Source organism: Scyliorhinus canicula, chromosome 1 (assembly GCF_902713615.1).
Source record: "Scyliorhinus canicula chromosome 1, sScyCan1.1, whole genome shotgun sequence".
Classification (NCBI taxonomy): Eukaryota; Metazoa; Chordata; class Chondrichthyes; order Carcharhiniformes; family Scyliorhinidae; genus Scyliorhinus; species Scyliorhinus canicula.
Genome location: NC_052146.1, coordinates 85,789,724 through 85,811,744, shown reverse-complemented (window position 1 = coordinate 85,811,744; position 22,021 = coordinate 85,789,724). Strand labels below are relative to the sequence as shown.

Sequence of the window (22,021 nt, the reverse complement as noted above, 5' to 3'; positions counted from 1 at the left end):
TTTAAAACCAGAGGGCATAATCTCAGAGTGACGGGTTATCCATTTAAGACAGATGAGGAGGAATTTCTTCTCCGGTGGGAAATCTGGAATTCTTTACCACAGGAGGGCTGCAAAGGCTGGGTTGTTAAGTATGTTCAAGGCTGAGACAGACAGATTTTTAATCAGTAAGGGAATCTAGGGTTATGGGGATAAAAGGGGGAAAGTGGAGTTGAGGATTATCATCAGATCAGCCCTGACTCATTGAGTGACGGAGCAGACTCGAGCCAAGTGGCCGGCCGACTTCTCCTGTGTCTTTTGGTGTTATGTCATGGGTCATCATGCATCAAGAGCTAGATTTGAATCAAGCTGCAAACAAATATTGATGAGAAATGAGACTGGCCATGCTAATAGAATAACAGGAAATTAGTAGCAATTCATGCAATTGTCTTTAGAAGGATATTTTGCCCAGTTATCTAATACTGTTTGTCACTGAACAATAATGTAATCTTTCATTATCACTTCCTTTTGTAAAATTGTATTTAAAGTTTGTTCTTTCTGTTAGTTAACGTGGGTGAAGACTGCCCTGTATTTGATGGACTGTTTGAATTCTGCCAACTCTCGACTGGAGGGTCAGTTGGTAAGTGATACTTCATCAAACTTGCAAAACACAAACAGGCAAAACACAAACAGGCCATTCAGCCCACCTAGTCTGTGCTGGATCTTACGTTCCACATGAGCAACCTCTCGCCCTTCATCTAATTCTAGCAGCATATCATTTTATTTGTTGCTCCATCTCGTATTTTTCTACTTTTCTTTGATATACACCTGTGTTATTTGTCTCTACTCAAATAATCACTTCCTAAATATTGGACTGAATAGTGATTACCTTCTTTTTCTGACCCTCTACTTCTGGTCTGTCCACCCTATAATAATCCCTGCCTCTGAAACAAATCTTCCATCAAGACACCCGTAATCTTTCTCTTTTCTAGAGAAAAGAGCCCCAGCCTGTTCGGTCTCCAGATTTGCATAACATTTCAGTTCTGTTAGCGCCCTTCTCCAGTGCCTCATATCCTTTCTGTAATGTTGAGGCTGGAACTGTGCACAGAATGTGGAGTACCAAGTTAAATATAACTTCTCTACTTTTCAAAGAGAAAATGCTGGAAAATCTCAGCAGGTCTGCCAGCATCTGTAGGGAGAGAAAAGAGCTAACGTTTTGAGTCCAGATGACCCTTTGTTAAAGCTTTGACAAAGGGTCATCTGGCCTCGAAACGTTAGTTCTTTTCTCTCCCTACAGGTGCTGCCTGACCTGCTGAGATTTTCCACCATTTTCTCGTTGGTTTCAGATTCCAGCATCTGCAGTAATTACCTTATTCTCTACTTTTGAAATCCTGTTTCTCTGGAAATGAGCCCATAAGAATTGTTGGCATTTTTTATTGCCTGTTTTCCAGAAATTCCTCAAGATATTAATTTCTAGTTATTATTTTTTTTTTTTCTTTTAAATTTAGATTACCCAATTATTTTTTCCAATTAAGGGGCAATTTAGCGTGGCCAATCCACCTACTCTGCACATTTTTGGGTTGTGGGGGCGAAACCCACGCAGACACGGGGAGAATGTGCAAACTCCACACAGACAGTGACCCAGAGCCGGGATCGAACCTGGGACCTCAGCGCCGTGAGGCGGTTGTGCTAACCACTAGGCCACCGTGCTGCCCTTTTTATAGTTATTATTTACCCATTTTATACACAAACAATATTTTAATTTTGTAAAAAGAACATTGCACGGAAAACCAATTTCATTCGATGGCAGTGGGGGACTGAATTGTTTGTTTTGTTTTCCCTTGCTAGTTTTTTTGCCCGTCCTTTCCTGAAGCTATTGTGGCCCTCTATGTCCAGTTCCGCAAATGCCAAAGTGCATTGTTTATTTGGTAGACAACTAAGATTGTTTGCAAGGTGTGCCGGCCATTCACATGTAGTGGGAAGCAGAAACTGATCTCAGTCCTCACTCCATTGAACGTCATTTTAGCGTTTCCAGAAGAGGTTGGTCCATAATGGTCTGCTGCCGGCAGCCAGTGAACGATTCAATATTCCCTCCCTCTTCACCCTCCACAAAGACTAATTGTCGAGTCTAAACTGATAACCCAGCTGCTGTAGACTAAACCAGCAATAAAGATGGACTTTCCTGCCTACCATTTCTTTTTTTCACATAAATTTAGAGTACCCAATTATTTTTTCCAATTCAGAGGCAATTTTAGCATGGCCAATCCACCTATTCTGCACATTTTTGGGTTGTGGTGGTGAAACCCATGCAGACACGGGGAGAATGTGCAAACTCCACATTCGAACCCGGGTGCTCAGTGCCGTAGGCAGTAATGTGCCACCGTGCTGCCCTGCTGCCTACCATTTCTGAGTTCCAACTCTGATTTATATATTAGTCAAACACAAATTATCCCACTTGGAGGGTTTTCACAGTCAATGTCCCTTGTTGACATGCCAACACGATCCTTGAAATCCTTTTCATTCAATTAACTTGTAACTTCAACATTTGTTTGGAAGCAACGTAAACTTTGATTGTAGTCATGAATTTTTAGAATTTAGAATTTACAATGCAGAAGGAGGCCATTCGGCCCATCGAGTCTGCACCGGCTCTTGGAAAGAGCACCCTACCCAAGCCCACACCTCCACCCTATCCCCATAACTCAGTAACCCCACCCAACACTAAAGTTGAATTTTGGACACTAAGGGCAATTTAGCATGGCCAGACCACCTAACCAGCACATCTTTGGCCTGTGGGAGGAAACCCATGCACACACGGGGAGAACGTGCAAACTCCGCACAGACAGTGACCCAAGCCGGGAATCGAACCTGGGACCCTGGAGCTGTGAAGCAATTGTGCTATCCATTATGCTACCGTGCTGCGTACGCTGAGCACTTTGCATCTGTCTACAATAAGGAAGAAGATGCTACCTAGGGCATTGTGAAAGGGTAGGAAATTCCGTCATTACAAGGCTTTAAAGTTGATGAGAGGAGTTATTGGATAGGCTGTCCATATTTCAAATGGACAAGACACCTGGACTGGATGAAATGCTTCTAAGGATACCAATCAGTTTAATTTTGGTGGTGGGAAAATATCTAGAAACTACAATTTTGGAAAAAATTTATAGTTACATGGACAAATGTGGGTTAATTAAGGAGAGCCAGCATGGTTATTTTAAGGAAAAATTGTGTTTAACAAACTTCTTGGAGTTTTTCGCAACAGTAACAGAGTTGATGAGGGGAATGTTGTGGTGTACATGGTCTTCCAAAAGATATTCGATACAATACCGCACATCAGACTTCGGAAAAGTTTAGCTCATGGAATAAACGGGCCAGTATCAACATGGATACAGAATTGGCCGAGTGACGGGGAGTGTAGTGAAATGGTTAATGGAAGTTTTGTGAGGTGTTCCCCAAAGGTTGGTATTGGGACCTTTGATTTTCCTGATATATATTAATTATCTGTACCTTGTGTGTACATGGAACAATTTCAAAATTTGCAGGTGATATAAAACTTGGAAGCATGCTAATCTGTGAGGAGGGCAAAGATTGACCGAGTGGTGGACAGTGTAGAGAATAACTTTAATCTCCAAGCGATATAGATGGGTTAGTGGAGTGGGCAGTAAAGTGGCAGATGGAATTTAACACAAGTGTGTGGTCATGCATTTAGGGAGGTCAAACGGTTATAGGGAATATGCAATAACTGGAAATATACTTAGAGGGGTAGATGAAGTGAGAGATCTTGGTGTACAAGTACACAGGTCCCTAAAGGCAGCAGTTCAAGTAGACACGATTGCAAAATAAAGCATATGGAATGCTCTCCTTCATTGGCAGAGGTATATAACATAAAAGTAATGGTGGTGGGCAGCACAGTAGCATAGCGGTTAGTACTATGGCTTCACAGCACCAGTATTTCAGGTTCAATTCTCAGCTTGGGTCATTGTCTGTGCGGAGTCTGCACGTTCTCCCCGTATCTGCATGGATTTCCTCTGGGTGCTCCGGTTTCCCCCGACAAGTCCCGAAAGACGTGCTGTTTGGTGAATTGGATATTCTGAATTCTTCCTGTGTACCCGAACTGGTGCTGGAATGTGACGACGGGGCTTTTCACATGCCTACTTGTGACAATAAAGATTATTATTTATTTGTTATATGCTGGAATTGTATAAAACACTTGCGAGACCACAACTGGAGTTTTGTGTGCAGTTCTGGTCGCCACATTCCAGAAAGGATGTAATTGCTCTGGAGAGAGCGCAGAGGAGGTTTTCAAGAATGTTGCCAGGGTTACAAAAGAGTAGCTATGAGGATAGATTGGATAGGTTGGAGTTATTTTCAATGGAAAGAAGAAGGCTTAGGGATGACTTAATTGAGGTGTACAAAATTATGACAGGAAGTGATCGTGAACAGAATGAAATTGTTTCCCTTGGTGGAGAATTCTAGAACCAGGTGTAGGTGTAGCAGAAGGTGTAGAGGGGACATGAGGAAGGTCTTTTTTTATGCAGCTAGTAGGAGGAGTCTGGACTTCTCTGCCCGAGTTGCTAGTGGCGGTAGAAGCCCTAAACCCTTTTTTAAAAAAAGTATCTGGGGGGAGAGCACGGTGGCGTAGTGGATGGCACTGTTGCCCCATGGCGCTGAGGACCCAGGTTCGACCCCTGTCCAATGTCCATGTGGAGATGGCACATTATCCCTGTGTCTGCGTGGGTTTCACCCCCACAACCCAAAGATCTGCAGGGTAGGTGAATTGGCCATGCTAATTGCCCCTTAATTAGAATTTTTTTTTTAAATTAAAAAGCACCTGGATCTGCACCTTAAATGCTGTAACATGCAGGGCTATGGACCTTGTGCAGGAAGGTGGAATTAGAAGAGGAACCTGGGTGTCCTCAGGCTGGCATAGACAAGATGGACTGAATAGCCTCCTGTGTTGTAACTTTTAAAAAAAAATAAAAAATTTAGGGTACCCAATTCTTTTTGTTTCCAATTAAGGGGCAATTTAGCCTGGCCAATTCAGCTGCCCCGCACATCTTTTTGGGTTGTGGGGGTGAGACCCACGCAGACACGGGGAAAATATGCCAACTCCACATGGACAGTGACCGGGACCAGGATCGAACTCGGGTCCTCAGTGCTGTGAGACAGCTGTGCTAACCACTGCGCCACCGTGTTGTAAATTTTCTATGACAGTGTCGAATTTGAAAAGGACTTGACAGGTCGGCGGATTGGTGGCAGGTGAATTATAATATGGAGAAATGGGGGGAGGTGAGACATTTTGGGAGGAGCAACAAGTGTTACAGATGCCTGGTCAGCTCTCCGCAGTGGCTAAGAGACTGAACTAAAGCGATAACTTTTATAAGCTTGACAGCGGTGTGGAAAGATCGATTCGTTCCAGGAGTAATAATATAAGAAAAAGGACTTGGTTATTTTATAAACAAACTTTGTTTTCTTTTTTCCCCCCTGTTTGTTCATGGAATGTGGGCATCGCTGGCTCAGCCAGCATTTATTGCCCATCCCTAATTGCCCTTGAGGGAGCAGTTCAGAGTCAACCACATTGCAGTAGGTCTGGAGTCACATGTAAGCCAGACCAGGTAAGGATGGCCGATTTCCTTCCCTGTAGGACATTAATGAACTACATGGTTTTTTATGATAATCGACAATGGTTTCATGATCATTAGACTTTTAATTCCAGATTTTTTTATTGAATTCAAATTTCGCCATGTGCAGTAGCGCGATTCGAACTTGGGTCCCCAGAGCATTACCCTGGGTTTCTGGTTTACTAGTCCAGTGACCATACCACGATGCCACCGTCTTCCCCCAGTATTACAATATAATTAATACAAAAGAAAAGAAAACAATATTTATACTTTTAAACTTCAACCTTAACAATAACAGATTACATGTAGTTTCTTAACCTTAACACACTAGTTTGCATGAAACAACACTAACAACATGCAGCCCACATGCTGCTTTCACAGGCAGACAAAGGCGTTACTTCAATTTATAAAGCAATTTTCCTTCTGTAGGGGCATTGGTTCTGAATCCTTTCTCCAGTGCCTGCCACTTTCGTGACCGTCTCAGTCGATTTCCAAAGCCTTTTGCCTGTAATTGTTCGAAACAACACCCACCCCCTCAAAGGCTTTCTCTCCTGGGGTGCCCAGACTTGAATCCATCAGTGTTATTGTGGCTGTTTGATTTCCCCCTCCAGTATATGCAAAAGAACAGAACCAAGCTGCTGATCAGCAACTAACCTCCCATTGATGGACAAAGAGGTCATCAGACTCTTAATTGGCGAATAGCTGGTCAGACAGGAGTTTCCCAAAAGACAGTGGATCTCGAGTGAATCACCTTTGCTGAACCCGGGCAACCTGTGTATTCCCACTTTTAAGTCTCAATGGGGCATTGTAACTCGCCAGGTGTTGACTTATCCTTCTGACTGTGCTGCAGGTTTTTTTTCCCCTCAGATCTTCTTTCATGTGACATATGGAGAAACAGCATAAAATAAAGGATACTACTCAATGGGTTGACAGAAGCAAAGGGACCTGGGTGTATAAGTCATTAAAGGCAGCCGGGCAGGTTGAAATAACAGTTACTAAAGCATACAGTTTCCTAAATTATATTAATAGGTGCTTGAAGTACAAGAGCAAGGAAGTTATGTTGAACTTATACAAGGCGCTAATTAGACTTCATTGGAGTATTGGAAGACAGCTCTGGTGCTGAATTGTATGGAAATGTTGGAGAGAGTGCAGGAAAGATTTACAAGATTATGAAAATAGATTGGAGAAGTTGGGATTCTTCCTTGGAGAAAAGAAGGCTGAAAGGAGGTTGGATTGAGTTATTCAAATCACGAGCGATCTGGACAAAGTAGATAGGGAAGTAACCGTTCCATTCATGACTGGATTGAGAACGAGGGGGCACAAATTGAAAGTAAATGACGAAGCAAAAGTGATATGAGAAAAAATATTTCCACGCGACAAGTGTTTAGGATCTGGAATCCACTGCCTGAAGAGTGTGGTGGAGACGGGTTCAACCGAGGCTGCCGAGAAGTAATTAAATTAATTGAAAATAAACAATTTGCGGGGTTGTGGGGAGAAGGCAGAAGAATGGCACCAGGTGAAATGTCCACTTGGAGCTCTGGGGCAGATTTGAATGGCCGAACTGTACTGTAACATTTCTGTGAACATCTTTGTTAAATACCTGTGCATTGCATTAAAACTAGGCAAAATAAATGGTAATCATTACAAATCTTTTAGTAGTATTATTTCCCAAATGAATCAAGTATTGTGTGAATAAAAGCAAATTGCTACTTTCTACAGCTGGAGCTGTTAAATTGAACAAGCAGCAAACCGACATTGCTGTCAACTGGGCCGGTGGACTTCACCACGCAAAGAAATCAGAAGCATCAGGATTTTGTTACGTGAATGACATTGTCTTGGCCATTCTCGAATTACTGAAGTAAGCATTTTATAATGCACTGTAAGAGTTCCAACTGCATGCAAGTACTTTTAGATTTCTTTACATCAAACTTGGGACTTCTTCCACATCTCTCTGCTTTCACACTCTCTCCAGCCCCCTTCTTCTCCCTCTTAATGCTCTCCCTTTCTTCCCCCCCCCCCACTTCTTCCCTATCTTCGCTCTCTGTCCCATTTCTCCACTCTTCGCTCTCTGCCCCCTTCTCCCCCTCTCTGCTCTCTGTCCCCTTCTTCTCCTCTCTGCTACCTGTCCCCCTCTCCTTCTCTTCGCTCTCTGTCCCCTTCTCTCCCTCTTCGCTCTCTGTCCCCTTCTCCCCCTCTTCGCTCTCTGTCCCCTTCTCCCCCTCTTCGCTCTCTGTCCCCTTCTCCCCCTCTTCGCTCTCTGTCCCCTTCTCCCTCCCCCCCCCTTCGCTCTCTGTCCCTGTCATGGGAGTGTCTCTTTAAGAAATGTTTTTGTCTTATCACTTGGCTTCAGTGATGCCATTGTGTGGGTGGAGCTGGTTTGTGGCTCTGAGTTTTATTTTCGCTTTGGGTTTTGAACTGCGCAGGTTGAAAGAAGTGTTTCTCTATCTTCATTTTAAAAGCTGTTTCCAGACTGCTCGGTAACTTAAAAGAGATAATTGCTTTCTGGAAGGAATTCAAACCTATTGTTTTAAAAGGGGAACAGAACATCAATGACAAGTTTTATACCAGTAAGAGTGCCGTGTGTTGGGCCATACTCGTGAAAAGGGGTTTCTGGTTTTATTTTGTTGCTCGTTATGCTGTCTCTCTAATTGGCTCTGTTTATGGCGGTTAATATGGTCGCCGTCCTTAATTCTAATTATGCTAGCTCAAGAGTTGCCAGGTATCATTTCGATACCGCCACAAGGTTCAAAACCGAATACTGATCAAAGACTCGAAACACCAGTTAGTAAGTTCAAAATCAATACTCATTTATTTACACACAGTCAATTACACTCGTGCACAAACTCTACCAACTAAACTATCACTACTACTAAAAACCTATACTTAGCTTGGATGCCCACTCAGTCAGAGGAACAATGGCTGTTTTCCGGTTCTGAGGCTTTTGGGATCGAACTTGTAAGGAATAGTAGCTAGGAGCATCTATCTCGTTGTGTGCGTTGACTTTGGACTTACTTGTCTGGTGCAGCTGCTAGGCAGGCCTCTCGTCGCTGAGAGCCAAGGCCAAGAAGAGAGATTCTCTCTTGGGGGCTTCCTCTTATACTCAAAAGGGGCGTCGCACGCTTTTGGGCGGTCCTTGACCTTGGTCCCAATTAATTGGACCGTATCCTGATCATTGGTATCGATTTCCTCCAATAAAGGGGTGGCTGCCCTGATTGCTGGGCGGGCCGTAGGTGGCTGTTGGCCTGCTTTGGTTTAGTCTCCTCTGGCGCCGGGGTGGCTGCTTTGGTATCGTTTGCTTAAATGTTTCTCTTTTGTCCCCAAAGATGGCTCATTAGTATGCTAATGGTTTTGTAGTATCGGTCTTGTCTGGGAGCTGCAAACTCCAATCAACAGACAAACCTTGCACCTGCTTGCTTTCTCTCAGCATTGTCCATTTTTCCCTTCATTCTCTGCAAGTGTCCATTTTGTAATCGGGGCGTGGACACCCCAGGTGGCTACAATTTGGATTTTGTTGTTGAATTGGAACAGTTGAAGAGGGACTTCATTAAGGGCTATACATAGATTACTGTAACTGTGTGGGGTCTTTATGTTTGTAGTTGATAATTCTTCCTGTGTGTGTTTATAAAAATGTTAACTAAATATGTAGAAAAAAACTTGTTTTTTGATTTAAAAGCGCCGAAGAACTCTTTTGAATAACACCTGAAAGGCAGGCTCTTGTGCTCATCGTAACCAAAATCAATAAACAGTTATAGGTCAGGTGGACTCCATAATATACTTTGGTGTTTTCAAAATCCTGGCCCATAACAGTCCCCTTCTCCCCCTCTTCGCTCTCTGTCCCTTTCTCCCCCTCTTCGCTCTCTGTCCCTTTCTCCCCCTCTTCGCTCTCTGTCCCTTTCTCCCCCTCTTCGCTCTCTGTCTCCTTCTCCCCCTCTCTGCTCTCTGTCCTCTTCTCACCCACTTCACTCTCTGTCCCCTTCTTCCCCTCTTCGCTCTCTGTCCCGTTCCCCCCCTCTCTTTGCCCTCTGTCCCCTTCACCCCTTCTTTGCCCTCTGTCCCCTTCACCCCCTCTTCGCCCTCTGTCCCCTTCTCCGCCTTTTCGCTCTCTGTCCCATTATCCCCCATTTGCTCTCTGTCCACATCTCCCCCTCTTCGCTCTCTGTCCCCTTCTCCCCCTCTTCGCTCTCTGTCCCTTTCTCCCCCTCTTTGCTCCCTGTCCCTTTCTCTCCCTCTTGGTTCTCTCCCCCCTTCTCCTCCCTCACCCTCTTCGTTCTCTCCCCCCTTCTCCTCCCTCACCCTCTTCGTTCTCTCTCCCCATCTCCCTCCCCTTTTCACTCTGTCCCCTTCTCCCCCTCTTCGCTCACTTACGCTGATCCCCCCTTCTTTGCTCTCTGTCTCCTCCTCCCCCTTTGTTCTCTCTCCCCCTTTTCCCCATTCGCGCTCTTTTCCTTCTCCCTCTAGCGCTCGCTCTCCCTTGCCCTCTTCGCTCTCCCCTCAGTTCACTAACTGTCGACTCTCTACTCTCACCTGAATTCCAGTCAAGAATAATAACTGAGGTAGAATTCTAACCCCATCCCAAGCTCTGTCATAACGCACAGAGAATTGATCTTGGGGTCTTTCTAATTGCAGACCCATTAAGATATCAACCTATTTTTTTATATCCTTACTAAGCCTTCGGTTACATTTTTTGTTTCATATCAAATCAAATTGAATTACTGTTGTTTTTTTGCCTTTAAGGTATCATCAGAGAGTACTGTACATCGATATTGATATTCACCATGGTGATGGTGTTGAAGAGGCTTTTTATACAACAGACAGGGTGATGACTGTTTCATTCCACAAATATGGTGAATATTTCCCCGGCACAGGAGACCTTCGGGTAAGAGGAAGTACTTTTCACATGCTGGGGAATTAACAGGAGAATCGAGAGAATGGAACTGTTACTAGGAGACCAGGAGGAGACTATGAAGGGCTTTAGTTGGGTGAATAACCAATCAGAAAGGATGGGAGATCGATTCAAGATTGTACTAAGAGAGAAGAAAAGGGATGCATTTGAGAAAATTATAACTAACAATACTAAACGTCACAAGGAATATAGAAACGGCAATAGAAGTAAATAGGCAATTAGAAGGACTAAAATGGAATAGAAGAAAAGACAATAGAAAAGGAAATATTATTAAATGAAGTATTGTTCCTGATGTATGCACGTATCTGCTGGGTGCAGTGCAGCAACTCATCATACATACTTTACGACAGCACTTTCCAGCTCTGTGACTGCCCAGAACAGTTGTCGGAAATCGCCTCCAAGTCACCTGCCATCCTCATTTGGAGGCGCATTACCATTCTGTGTTGCTTTGCCAAAATCTTCCAATTTCTGACCGAACGTTATTGTAAGGGCTCCATCACCACAAGGATGTGGTAATCTAAGGCAAATGTGCACACCATTATCTCTGGGCAACTAGGCATGGGCAATTAGTGCAGCCTTGCCAGCATTGCTCATGTCCTGAGGAAAAATGTATAATAAAGGGGCTTTTATAAGCATATGTAAATTTCATAATAGAGGATAGAACAACATGGAGTTAAGCGGGGTGGGGTCTTAATCTTCATTTGGAGGATGAAGGTATGATAGATAAAGCCTTTTCAAGTTGTAGAAATCAGAAGAAAAATGTGCTGGAGCAAGATCTGGAGTGATTGTGCACAGAAAAATGAGTTCTGCTTAAAATTTGTAACATCAGGGTGGATCTGTCACCCTGCTCTGTAGCCTGCTTCGTGAACTTTTCAGGTGGGCACAGCGGCTTGCCCCCCCCGCCCCCCCCCAAATAGTGGACAGCAATTCTGGGATTTTAAAGTTCAAAGAACAAACATGCACATGCATTTTTCTTTATTACTTGATCTTCTGCAGCTACCATTCTATGGCTTTGATAGTTAAGTTATAGGTTGAAATAGTAAGTCAGCTGACTTCCGGTTGCGGCTATGCGGAGCTAAGCCGCACGTTCGACAGCTTCCGCCAGGAACGGACCTTTGGGCTCTTTTTAGGGCCCCCAGCGTCACATTTTCGACGGCTCCCGATGTGGGAAGGTGATAACAACATTCCCCCCAGTGGTATATGGCCTGGACCAGGAGTGGGGCGAGTAAAATAGCAGTGGCAGCGCCAAAGCAAAAGCGGGGGAAGAGGCACGAGATGGTGGCCGGCAGAGATCTGGAGGCAGTGGGCGCAGGAGCAGCAGGAGACTCTCCAGCGCTGCTTCAGGGAGCTCAAAGCGGAGCTGCTAGTGCCGTTGAAGGCTTCCATCGACAAGTTGATGGAGACTCAGACTGCCCAGGGGGTGACAATTCGGGAGATCCGACAACAGGCCTCTGAAAGAGAGGATGAGGGCTCAGCCCTCGTGGCAAAGGTGGAGATGCATGAGGCGATCCATAAAAAGTGGCAGGAGCGGTTCGAGGAGATGGAGAACCGGTCGAGGCGGAAAAATTTGCGGATCTTGGGCCTCCCGGAGGGGCTGGAGGGGTCAGACTTGGGGGCCTACGTGGTCGTCATGCTGAAGCCGCTGATGGGAGTTGGGTCCTTCCAGGGGCCCCTGGAGCTGGAGGGGGCCCACAGAATTCTGGCAAGAAGGCCCAAGCCGAATGAGCCGCCACGGGCGGTGCTGGTACGGTTTCATCGGTTCGCTGACCGGGAGTGTGTGCTCAGGCGGGCCAAGAAGGAGCGGAGCAGCAGGTGGGAGAACGCGGTGGTACGGATCTACCAGGACTGGAGTGCGGAGGTGGCTAAGCGGAGGGCCGGGTACAACCGGACGAAGGCAGTGCTACATCAAAAAGGAGTAAGGTTCGGCATGCTGCAGACGGCGCATTTGTGGGTCACCTACAGGGACCGTCACTTCTACTTCGAGTCCCCGGAGGAGGTGTGGGCCTTCGTGCAGGCCGAGAAGTTGGACTCAAACTGAGGGTTGGGTGCGGGGGAGGCTCTGTGTAACTGTGTTATCTTTTGAGGGGGGTTTTTCTATTTAATGTTGGTTCTATGTTGTTTTCAGGGTGAGTGGAGCACTGTCTTTTTGCTTGGGCTCGAGGAGGGGGGTAGACTGGCTCTGTGGGGAGCTGATGGTGGGAAGGGGGGCCGGGGGCCCACGGGGGGATGGGGCCGACAATGGGTGTTGTTTTAGAGGTGGCAGGGCCGGACAGGGGGAAAGCGCGGGCTTTTTCCAGGGCTGAGGGGGTCGGAGCTGGTAGCGCAGGCTTTTTTCCCGCGTGAGAGAGGGAGGGGGAGGAGGAGAGCCTGCTTGTGGGAACTGGGGAGGAGGGGCAGCCCCACGTTGGGAGGGGTCGGAGGAGTGGCGGGAGTTGCCGGGGTCAGCAGGAGTCAGCTGGCTTACGGGAGTACTATGGAGGGAGTTGGGGAGTTGGGGGGGGGGGGGGGGGGGACCCTAGCTGGGGGGGTGTTCCGGGATGCTGCTAGAATGGCCAGGGAGGAACTGAAGTATGCAGAGGGGGTCGAATCGGGGGTTTGCCACCGTGGGAAACGGGCCGAGTGGGAGGCGCGGGCCTGTGGCGGGCAGAGGAAGGGTTATGGCTAGTCGGCGGGGGAGGGGGGCAGGGAGCCCCCTGATCCGGCTGATAACCTGGAATGTGAGGGGACTGAACGGGCCAGTCAAACGGGCCCGCGTGTTCGCGCACCTGAAGGGGCTGAAGGCGGACGAGGCTATGCTCCAGGAGACACACCTGAAGGTGGCGGACCAGGTTAGATTGAGGAAAGGATGGGTAGGTCAAGTGTTTCATTCAGGGCTGGATGCAAAAAATCGAGGGGCGGCAATCCTGGTGGGAAAGAGGGCGTCGTGTGAGGCGTTGAATGTGGTGGCGGACAGCGGTGGGAGGTATGTGATGGTGAGCGGCAAGCTGCAGGGGGAGCGGGTGGTGTTGGTCAACGTGTACGCCCCGAACTGGGACGGTGCGGGTTTTATGCGGCGCATGTTGGGCCGCATTCCAGATCTGGAGACCAGGGGCCTGATAATGGGGGGGGATTTTAATACAGTGTTGGACCCGCCACTGGATCGATCCAGGTCCAGGACGGGTAGGAGGCCAGCGGCGGCCACGGTGTTGAGGGGGTTCATGGGTCAGATGGGAGGGGTGGATCCTTGGAGGTTTGCGAGGCCAAGGGCCAGGGAGTTTTCATACTTCTCCCATGTGCACAAGGCCTATTCCCGGATCGACTTTTTCATTATGAGTAGGACGCTGATTCCGAGGGTGGAGGACGGCGAATATTCGGCGATAGCCATTCCGGATCATGCCCCACATTGGGTGGACCTCGAGCTGGGGGAGGAGAGAGACCAGCGCCCGCTCTGGCACTTGGAGGTGGGGCTGTTGGCAGATGAGGAGGTGAGCGGGCGGGTTCGAGGAGGTATCATGAGGTACCTGGAGGCTAATGATAATGGGGAGGTCCGAGTGGGGACGGTCTGGGAGGCACTGAAGGCGGTGGTCAGAGGGGAGTTGATCTCCATTTGAACCCATAGGGAGAGGAGGGAGCGGAGAAAGAGGGAGAGGTTGGTGGGGGAGCTGGTGAGGGTGGACAGGAGATATGTGGATGATTTCCCTGATCCTTAAGCGGGGCAAGGACCCCCTGCAGTGTGGGTCATACAAGCCGATCTCGCTGTTAAATGTAGACGCCAAACTGATGGTGAAGATCTTGGCCACGAGGATAGAGGACTGTGTGCCACGGGTCATTCATGAGGATCAGACGGGGTTCGTGAAGGGGTGACAGTTGAACACCAACATACGGAGGCTCTTGAATGTTATAATGATGCCGGCGGTAGCGGGGGAAGCGGAGATAGTGGTGGCGCTGGACACGGAGAAGGCCTTTGATAGGGTTGAGTGGGAGTACTTGTGGGAGGTGCTGGGTTTGGGGCAGGGCCGGTGTTAGGAATTGCGGGCCCAATTAGAAAAGTGATGGCGGGGCCCCTACTCTACAAAAGTAAAAATTTATGTATGTTTATATTTTGTGTAGTATGCTCGTCTTTAACCCAAAAAAACATTAAATGCTTGATATACTAAAATTTTGAAAGACAATATGAAAGTTTTATTTTTTTAATCAGTTTTAGTTTTGAAAAACTTCTTTCACCTGATGCGACTGTTAGAATACAGAAAAGGCTTCAAACGGTAACGCTGGCGCGGGGGCCCCTTAAGGTGCTGGGCCCAATTTGATAACATTGGTCAAATAGGCTTAAAACCGGCCCTGGTTTGGGGAGGGGTTTGTCAGGTGTGTGAGGCTATTATATGAGGCCCCGATGGCGAGCGTGACCACGAATAGGAAGAGATCGGAGTATTTTCGGTTATACCGAGGGACGAGGCAGGGGTGTCCCCTGTCCCCCCTGCTCTTTGCGTTAACAATTGAACCCCTGGCCATGGCGTTGAGGGAGTCGAGTAACTGGAGGGGACTGGCGCGAGGGGGGGGGGGGGGAGGAGCACCGTGTGTCGCTCTATGCCGATGATTTATTGTTGTATGTGGCAGACCCGGTGGGGGGAATGCCGGAGGTGATGAAGATCCTTAGGGAATTTGGGGAGTTTTCAGGATACAAGCTCAACCTGGGGAAGAGCAAGCTGTTTGTCGTGCATCGGGGGACCAGGAGGAGGAGATTGGTAGGCTCCCACTAAAAAGGGCGGAGAGGAGTTTTAGGTACCTGGGAGTCCAGGTGGCCAGGAGCTGGGGGGCCCTACACAAACTCAACCTTACAAGGCTGCTGGAGCAAATGGAGGAGAAGTTTAAAAGATGGGACATGTTGCCACTGTCGCTGGCGGGCAGGGTGCAGTCCGTCAAGATGACGGTGCTCCCGAGGTTTTTGTTCCTGTTCCAGTGCCTTCCCATCCTTATCCCGAAGGCTTTTTTCAGGAGGGTCAACAGGAGCATTACGGGGTTTGTGTGGGCGCATGGGACCCCGAGGGTGAGAAGGGCGTTCTTGGAGCGGGGCAGGGATGGGTGGGGCTGGCGCCGCCCAACCTCTGTGGATACTATTGGCGCAGCGATGGTGCGTAAGTGGGTGATGGACGGGGAGGGGGCAGCATGGAAGAGGATGGAGATGACGTCCTGTGTGGGCACGAGCCTGGAGGCGCTGGTGACGGCGCCGCTGCCGCTCCCTCCGACGAGGTATACCACGAGCCCGGTGGTGGCGGCTACCCTCAAAATTTGGGGGCAGTGGAGGCGACACGGGGGAGGCGGGGGCCTCGATGAGGTCCCCGATATGGGGGAACCATCGGTTTGTCCCGGGGAATATTGACGGTGGGTTCCTGGGTTGGCACAGGGCGGGTATTAGGAGGTTGGGGGACCTGTTTTTAGATGGGAGGTTTGCTAGCCTGGGTGAGCTAGAGGGGAAGTTCGGGCTCCCCCAGGGAACATCTTCAGATACATGCAGGTGAGGGCATTTGCCAGGCGGCAGGTGACGTGGTTCCCGCTGTTGCCCCCGCGTGGGGTCCAGGACAGGGTGCTCTCGGGGGTGTGGGTTGGAGAGGGGAAGATTTCGGAAATATGCCAAGTGATGCAGGAGATGGATGAGGCCTCGGTGGAGGAGCTAAAGGGTAAATGGGAAGAGGAGCTGGGTGAGGAGATTGAGGAGGGGACGTGGGCGGATGCTCTCGGAAGGGTGAACTCTTCTTGTGCGAGGCTCAGCCTCGTACAGTTTAAGGTGCTGCATAGGGCTCATATGACCGGGACGAGGATGAGTCGGTTCTTTTGGGAGCAAGGACAGGTGCAATAGGTGCTCAGGGAGCCCAGCGAATCATGCCCATATGTTCTGGGCATGCCCCGCGCTGAGGGAATTTTGGAAGGGGATAGCGAGCACGGTGTCGAGGGTGGTAGGATCCAGGGTCAAGCCGGGCTGGGGGCTCGCGATATTCGGCGTTGCAGGGGAGCCGTGAGTACAGGAGGCGAAAGAGGCCGGTGTTCTGACCTTTGCGTCCCTAGTAGCCCGGCGGAGGATTCTTCTTCAGTGGAAGCATGTGAGGCCCCCAAGCGTGGAGGCTTGGATCAATGATATGGCGGAGTTTATCAAATTGGAAAGGATGAAATTTGCCCCAAGGGGATCAGTTCAGGGGTTTTTCAGGCGGTGGCAGCCTTTTCTAGATTTCCTAGCAGAACGATAGGGAAAGAGGCCAGCAGCAGCCCGGGGGGGGAGGGGGGGTCGTCTCGGTGGTTAGTGTTGAAGGGACGTGTACATATGTTCTTTGTTTACGATGAGCGTTAATCTATTTTTCTGTTTTATATTTATGGGGGTGGAAGGGGGGGTTTGTTCTCTTTGGTTTTTCTCAGTTGTTAATATATAATTTGTTGTTATTAATATTTTGAAAAAATTTGAATAAAAATTATTTCAAAAAAAAATAGTAAGTCAGCTGTGAAGACAGTTTCATAGAAAAAATAGGAGTAGACCATTTTGCCCTTCAAATATGCTCCTCCATTCAATCATGGCTGATGATCCAACTGAGTAACCTGTTCTCGCCTAATAATAGTAATCTTTATTAGTGTCAAAAGTAGGCTGACATTGACACTGCAATGAAGTGAAAAGCCCCTAGTCACCATGTTCCAGTGCCTGTTCGGGCACACAGGAATTCAGAATGTCCAAATTACCTAACAGCACGTCTTTCGGGACGTTTGGGAGAAAACTGGAGCACCCGGAGGAAACCCATACAGACATGGGAGAACGTGCAGACTCTGCACAGTGACCCAAGCTGGGAATCGAACCTGAGAACCTGGCGCTGTGAAGCAACAGTGCTAACCACTGTGCTGCCCTATCCCCATATTCTTTGATTCCTTTTAGCCCCAAGCAGATAAAAGATGCCAATCAAATGCAATGTGCATATAAGTTCATTTTTCATGTGATGTGAATATTGTTGGCAAGGCCAGTATTTATTGCCCATCCTTAATTGTCCTTGAGAAGAGAAGATGGTGGTGAGAAGTCTGCTTTGAACCTCTGCAGCCAATGTGGTGTAAGTATACTCTCCGTGCTGTTAGGAAGGGAGCTCCAGCATTTGGATCCGGCAACTGTGAAGGAAAACAATGTAGTTGGGGTGTGACCTGGATGGGAACTTGAGTGTAATGTTCCCTTTTGCCTGCTTCCCTTATTCGAGCTGGCAAAGGTTGAGGGTTTGTAAGGTGCTGATGAAAGCCTTGTGAAATTGCTGCATTGTATCTTTTAAATGGTTTATAGCGCCCCTGGTGAAGGGATGAATTTTTAAGTTGTTGGATGCAGTCCCATCAAGCGGAGCTGCTTTGTCCTGGCTGATGTTGAGCTTCTTGAGTATTGTTAAATCTGCACTGTAGGTTACTCATGCCTGCCTTCTCAACCTTTCCCCTCGCCTAAGGTGTGGTGATGATCAGGTTAAATCACCACCAGTCAGCTTTCCCCCTCAAAGGGGAAAGCAGACTCTGGTCATCTTTACCTTTTGCCTTTTACTCATCCCGGCAAGTGGAGAAAGTTCTTCTTCACTCCTGACTTGTGCCTTGTAGATGGACAGGCTTTGGAGAGTCAGGAGGTGAGTTACTTACCTCAGTATTCACATGTTCTGGCCTGTTCTTGTAGCCACAATATTTATATGGCTGATCTAGGTAAGTCTCTGGTCAATAGTAACCTCCAGGATGTGGATCATGAGATAGTGCCATTAAATGTCATGGGGTGATAGATTCTCTCTCGTTGGAAATGCTCATTGTCTGGCACTTGTGTGGCGTGAATGCTACTTGCCATTTAGCCCAAGTCTGAATATTGTCCAGGTGTTGCACATGGACATGGTCATGATCTGAGGAGTTGTGAAGTGTGAGGAAACGTGGAAGTATGCATTCAGCATAGAATTATTGAGCGATGTGAATGAGAACAAGGTTCAAATACATAATTTGCTGAAAATGCAAGTGTAACTCGGTAAAGTATTCTGGGTTTGATAAATAGGTGTCTGGAGAACCATAGTGAAAGAAGTAAAAGTTTTGTCCAAAACATCAGGTAAGTAACAGTTACTCATGTGGTACTCATTGCATCTTCATGTATGTTAATAGAAATGCATCTTTAGTTGTACATTTATTTGTATGAACCTGATTTCAGCCTTTTGTTTTACTGTACAGGATATAGGTGCAGGTAAAGGCAAGTACTATGCTGTAAATTTCCCATTGAGAGATGGAATCGACGATGAATCATATGAGGCCATATTCAAACCTGTAAGTGTCTTCTTTATTCAACATTATATAGCAATTAAAATTCTCCTCAAGTTACTTTGTAGCGCCACCAATTTGTTTGTCGTACTTATTCATGAACAATTTGTATGGCCTTTGTTAGTACAGGAATGAAATGTTGAACTTCTTTTGGCGATGGAATGTTCCTTGCCATGGACCATTTCTTTGCATGCTATCGGTTACGTGTGCAGATTGTTTGCAGTCACTTTGTCTGGGACCTTAGTACAATATTGTAAAACCTTTTTTCTTCCTCACTAGATTATATGTAAGGTGATGGAGATGTACCAGCCCAGTGCCATTGCATTGCAATGTGGTGCTGATTCTTTGTCTGGGGATAGACTGGGTTGTTTTAACCTTACTATTAAAGGTACAGTAATTCATTTTTAATGTATGTAAGTGCCTGAATGCTTTTTTAAAATATTTTTGTTGGCATTTTCAAATTTAACAATTCGACATAGAAACACACAATATTTACAGAATAAGATGTTGCTTATGTGCAATGTTACATGTACCCCATTTATCGGCCCTCTCCCTTTTCTTGCTCCATCCCCCCACCGGTTAATAGATGGGCTCCATCCTGGCCCTATCTTCTGCCCTGGGTGTTATATTCTTTCCTTTGTTTTGTGATTTTTGCTGTTACCCCTGTGGCTTTGGGAGGTGGTGGTGGGTGGCTCTCTACTCCCTCCCCCTTTGCATCTTTCCCATGTCCCTCCCTTCCTGATACTTCCCTGGTTTCCGTTGTTGCCCCCCCCCCCCCCCCCCCCCCCCCCCCATATGTTCCGCTCTGCTCTGTACGATCTTGTCTGCCCTCATCGGTCCCCCTCCCCCTTTGCTTCCTAATCACTATTGACTTGGTTTCAGGTGGTGAAATTCCGACAGGTCTGCCAGCTAGTCTGCAGCTGTGGGGGGTGTTGCTGATCGGCAACCGAGAAGGATTCTTCCACATGCGATTAAGGAAGCAAAGGCAGGGCAGCACGGTGGCACAAGTGGTTAGCACGGTTGCCTCACGATGCCAAGGTCCCAGGTTCGATCCTGGCTCTCAGTCACTGTCCGTGTGGAGTTTGCACATTCTCCCCGTGTCTGTGCGGGTTTCACCCCCGGTGTCTGTGCTTGTTTCACCCCCGCAACCCAAAGATGTGCAGGGTAGGTGGATTGGCCATGCTAAATTGCCCCTTAATTGGAAAAAATGTTTTGGGTACTCTAAATTTATTTTTAAAATGAAAAAAAATTTTTTTAAAGGAAGCAACGGCAAGAGCACTGGCCCTCATCCCCATATGTAGTTCTGGCTGGTCCAACACCCCGAAGACTGCCACTCTCGGGCATGGCTCCACCCTCATCCCCTCAATCTTGGACTATGCCTCGAAGAAGGCTGTCCAGAACCCGACAAGTCTGTGGCAGGCCGGCATGGTTGGCTGGGCCTCCCTGGCACTGTGCACATTTATCCTCTGGGAAGAACCTTTTCATTCGGGTTCTGGTTCGTTGTGTTCTGTGCACCACTTGAAGCTGAATGAGGCTTAGCCTTGCACAGAAGGATGTGGAGTTGGCCCTATTAGTTCTAAGCTCGAGAGTCCCCTAGTTCGTCCTCCCCTTTCTGTCTTGCCCCGTCTAATGGTGTTCTTGCCCTTTCTAAAAGTTGTCTGTACATTTTCCCACAGTTTCCCTTCTCCCTACTGTTCCTCCAGCAATGTGTCTCTCGGTGCCCATCGGTACCTCGTCGTTTCCTTGCAGAGAAAGTTTTTGATTTGTAAGTGTCGGTGCTCCTTTCTGTTCGATAGTTCCAGTACTTCTGTTAGTTCATCTAGGGTTACGAGCCTGTCTCCCAGTTAAAAGTCCCTGACCGCTAGCGTCCCCTCATCCTGTCTCCACTTCTTAAAAGTGACATCCAGCATAGCCAGCGGGAATTTGTGGTTACCGCAGATGGGGGCCGTTGTGGACATTTGGTTAAGCCAAAGTGTTGTCTCATCTGATTCCATGTTTTCAATGTGGCTACCACCACTGGGCTGGATGTGTATTTTGATGGTGGGGGTGGGAGTACTGCCATGGTATGCGCTTGGAGGGTTGTTCCTTACATGAGGACTCCACCAGTCTCACCGATTCCGTTCTCTGTTCCCATACCCATTCCCTCACTCTCGGCTGTGGCTGCCCAGTGGTAGCATTGCAAGTCCAGAAGGGTCAGGCCGCCCATGTTTCTTCTCCTTGCGACAGAATGGAAGTACCTCAGAGGTACTGCAGTGGTTTGGGCTAGGTACAGGGTACACCTCATGCGTGAAACTTCTGTACACTTCCCCCAAGGCGAGCGTTCGGACAAACACCACCAGCTCTGAATACTTCTGCACAGAGGCGTCAGGCATGGATGCTTCTTGGACTCTTCCTTTTTGACTTTCTCTTCCAGACTGGTCAGATTCCACTTGTGGATCCGTGTCCAGTCGTGGGCTACCTGGATCCCCAGCTAGCAGAATTTGCTTTGGGCTAGTTTAAAAGGTAGACTCTCCAGATCTGTCCCTCCCCCGATCAGGTTCACTGGGCACTGACCAGATTGCGTTTGTAGCCTGGGAAGGCCCCAAATTATTCCAGGAGCTTCAAGATTACTTTCAGGCTATTCTGCGGGTCTGAAATGTAGAGGAGCAGGTCATCCGCATAGAGTGAGACTCTATGCTCCCTGCCTCGTCTTTGGATCCCTTCTTGCCTCTCGCATTCCGCAAAGTGATCGGCAGGGGTTCGATTGCTAGGGTGAATAGGAGCACGGACAGCGGACATCCCTGCCTGGCGCCTCTGTGCAGAAGTATTCAGAGCTGGTGGTGTTTGTCCAAACGCTCGCCTTGGGGGATTGTACAGAAGTTTCACGCATGGGGTGAACCCTGTACCTAGCCCAAACCACTGCAGTACCTCTGAGGAACTTCCATTCTGTCGCAAGCCTTTTCTGCATCCAGGGAGATTATCACCTCTGGTCTTCTCTTCCCGAATGGGGGCAGTATCTCATTCAGCAGCTGTCTGATGTTCACAGTTAGCTGTCTACCCTTGACAAAGCCCATCAGGTCCTCTGCAACCATTTCTGGTGCGCAGTTCACCAGTCTCTGGCCAGGCGTTTCGCAAGTATTTTCCCGTCTACATTGAGCAGCATAATGAGTCAACATGATCCTCATTCCGTGGGGTCTTTGTCTTTCTTGGGTATCAGTGATATCGTGGTCTTTGTTAGCGTTGGAGGCTGGGTGCCCCTCGCTAGCGAATCTGCAAA

The 22,021-nt window shown here is 48.0% G+C and overlaps 1 protein-coding gene across 1 annotated transcript in view; it reads left to right on the top strand.

Annotated features, from left to right (window-relative positions):
• hdac1 (histone deacetylase 1) overlaps positions 1-22,021 on the top strand; it is a 75,983-nt gene that overhangs the window by 21,301 nt on the left and 32,661 nt on the right. The window contains exons 4-8 of the mRNA XM_038794688.1: positions 542-616; positions 7,314-7,452; positions 10,329-10,470; positions 18,679-18,771; positions 19,045-19,153. Of these exons, the coding sequence (XP_038650616.1) occupies positions 542-616; positions 7,314-7,452; positions 10,329-10,470; positions 18,679-18,771; positions 19,045-19,153 (558 nt within the window). The remainder of the gene's footprint in view (positions 1-541; positions 617-7,313; positions 7,453-10,328; positions 10,471-18,678; positions 18,772-19,044; positions 19,154-22,021) is intronic.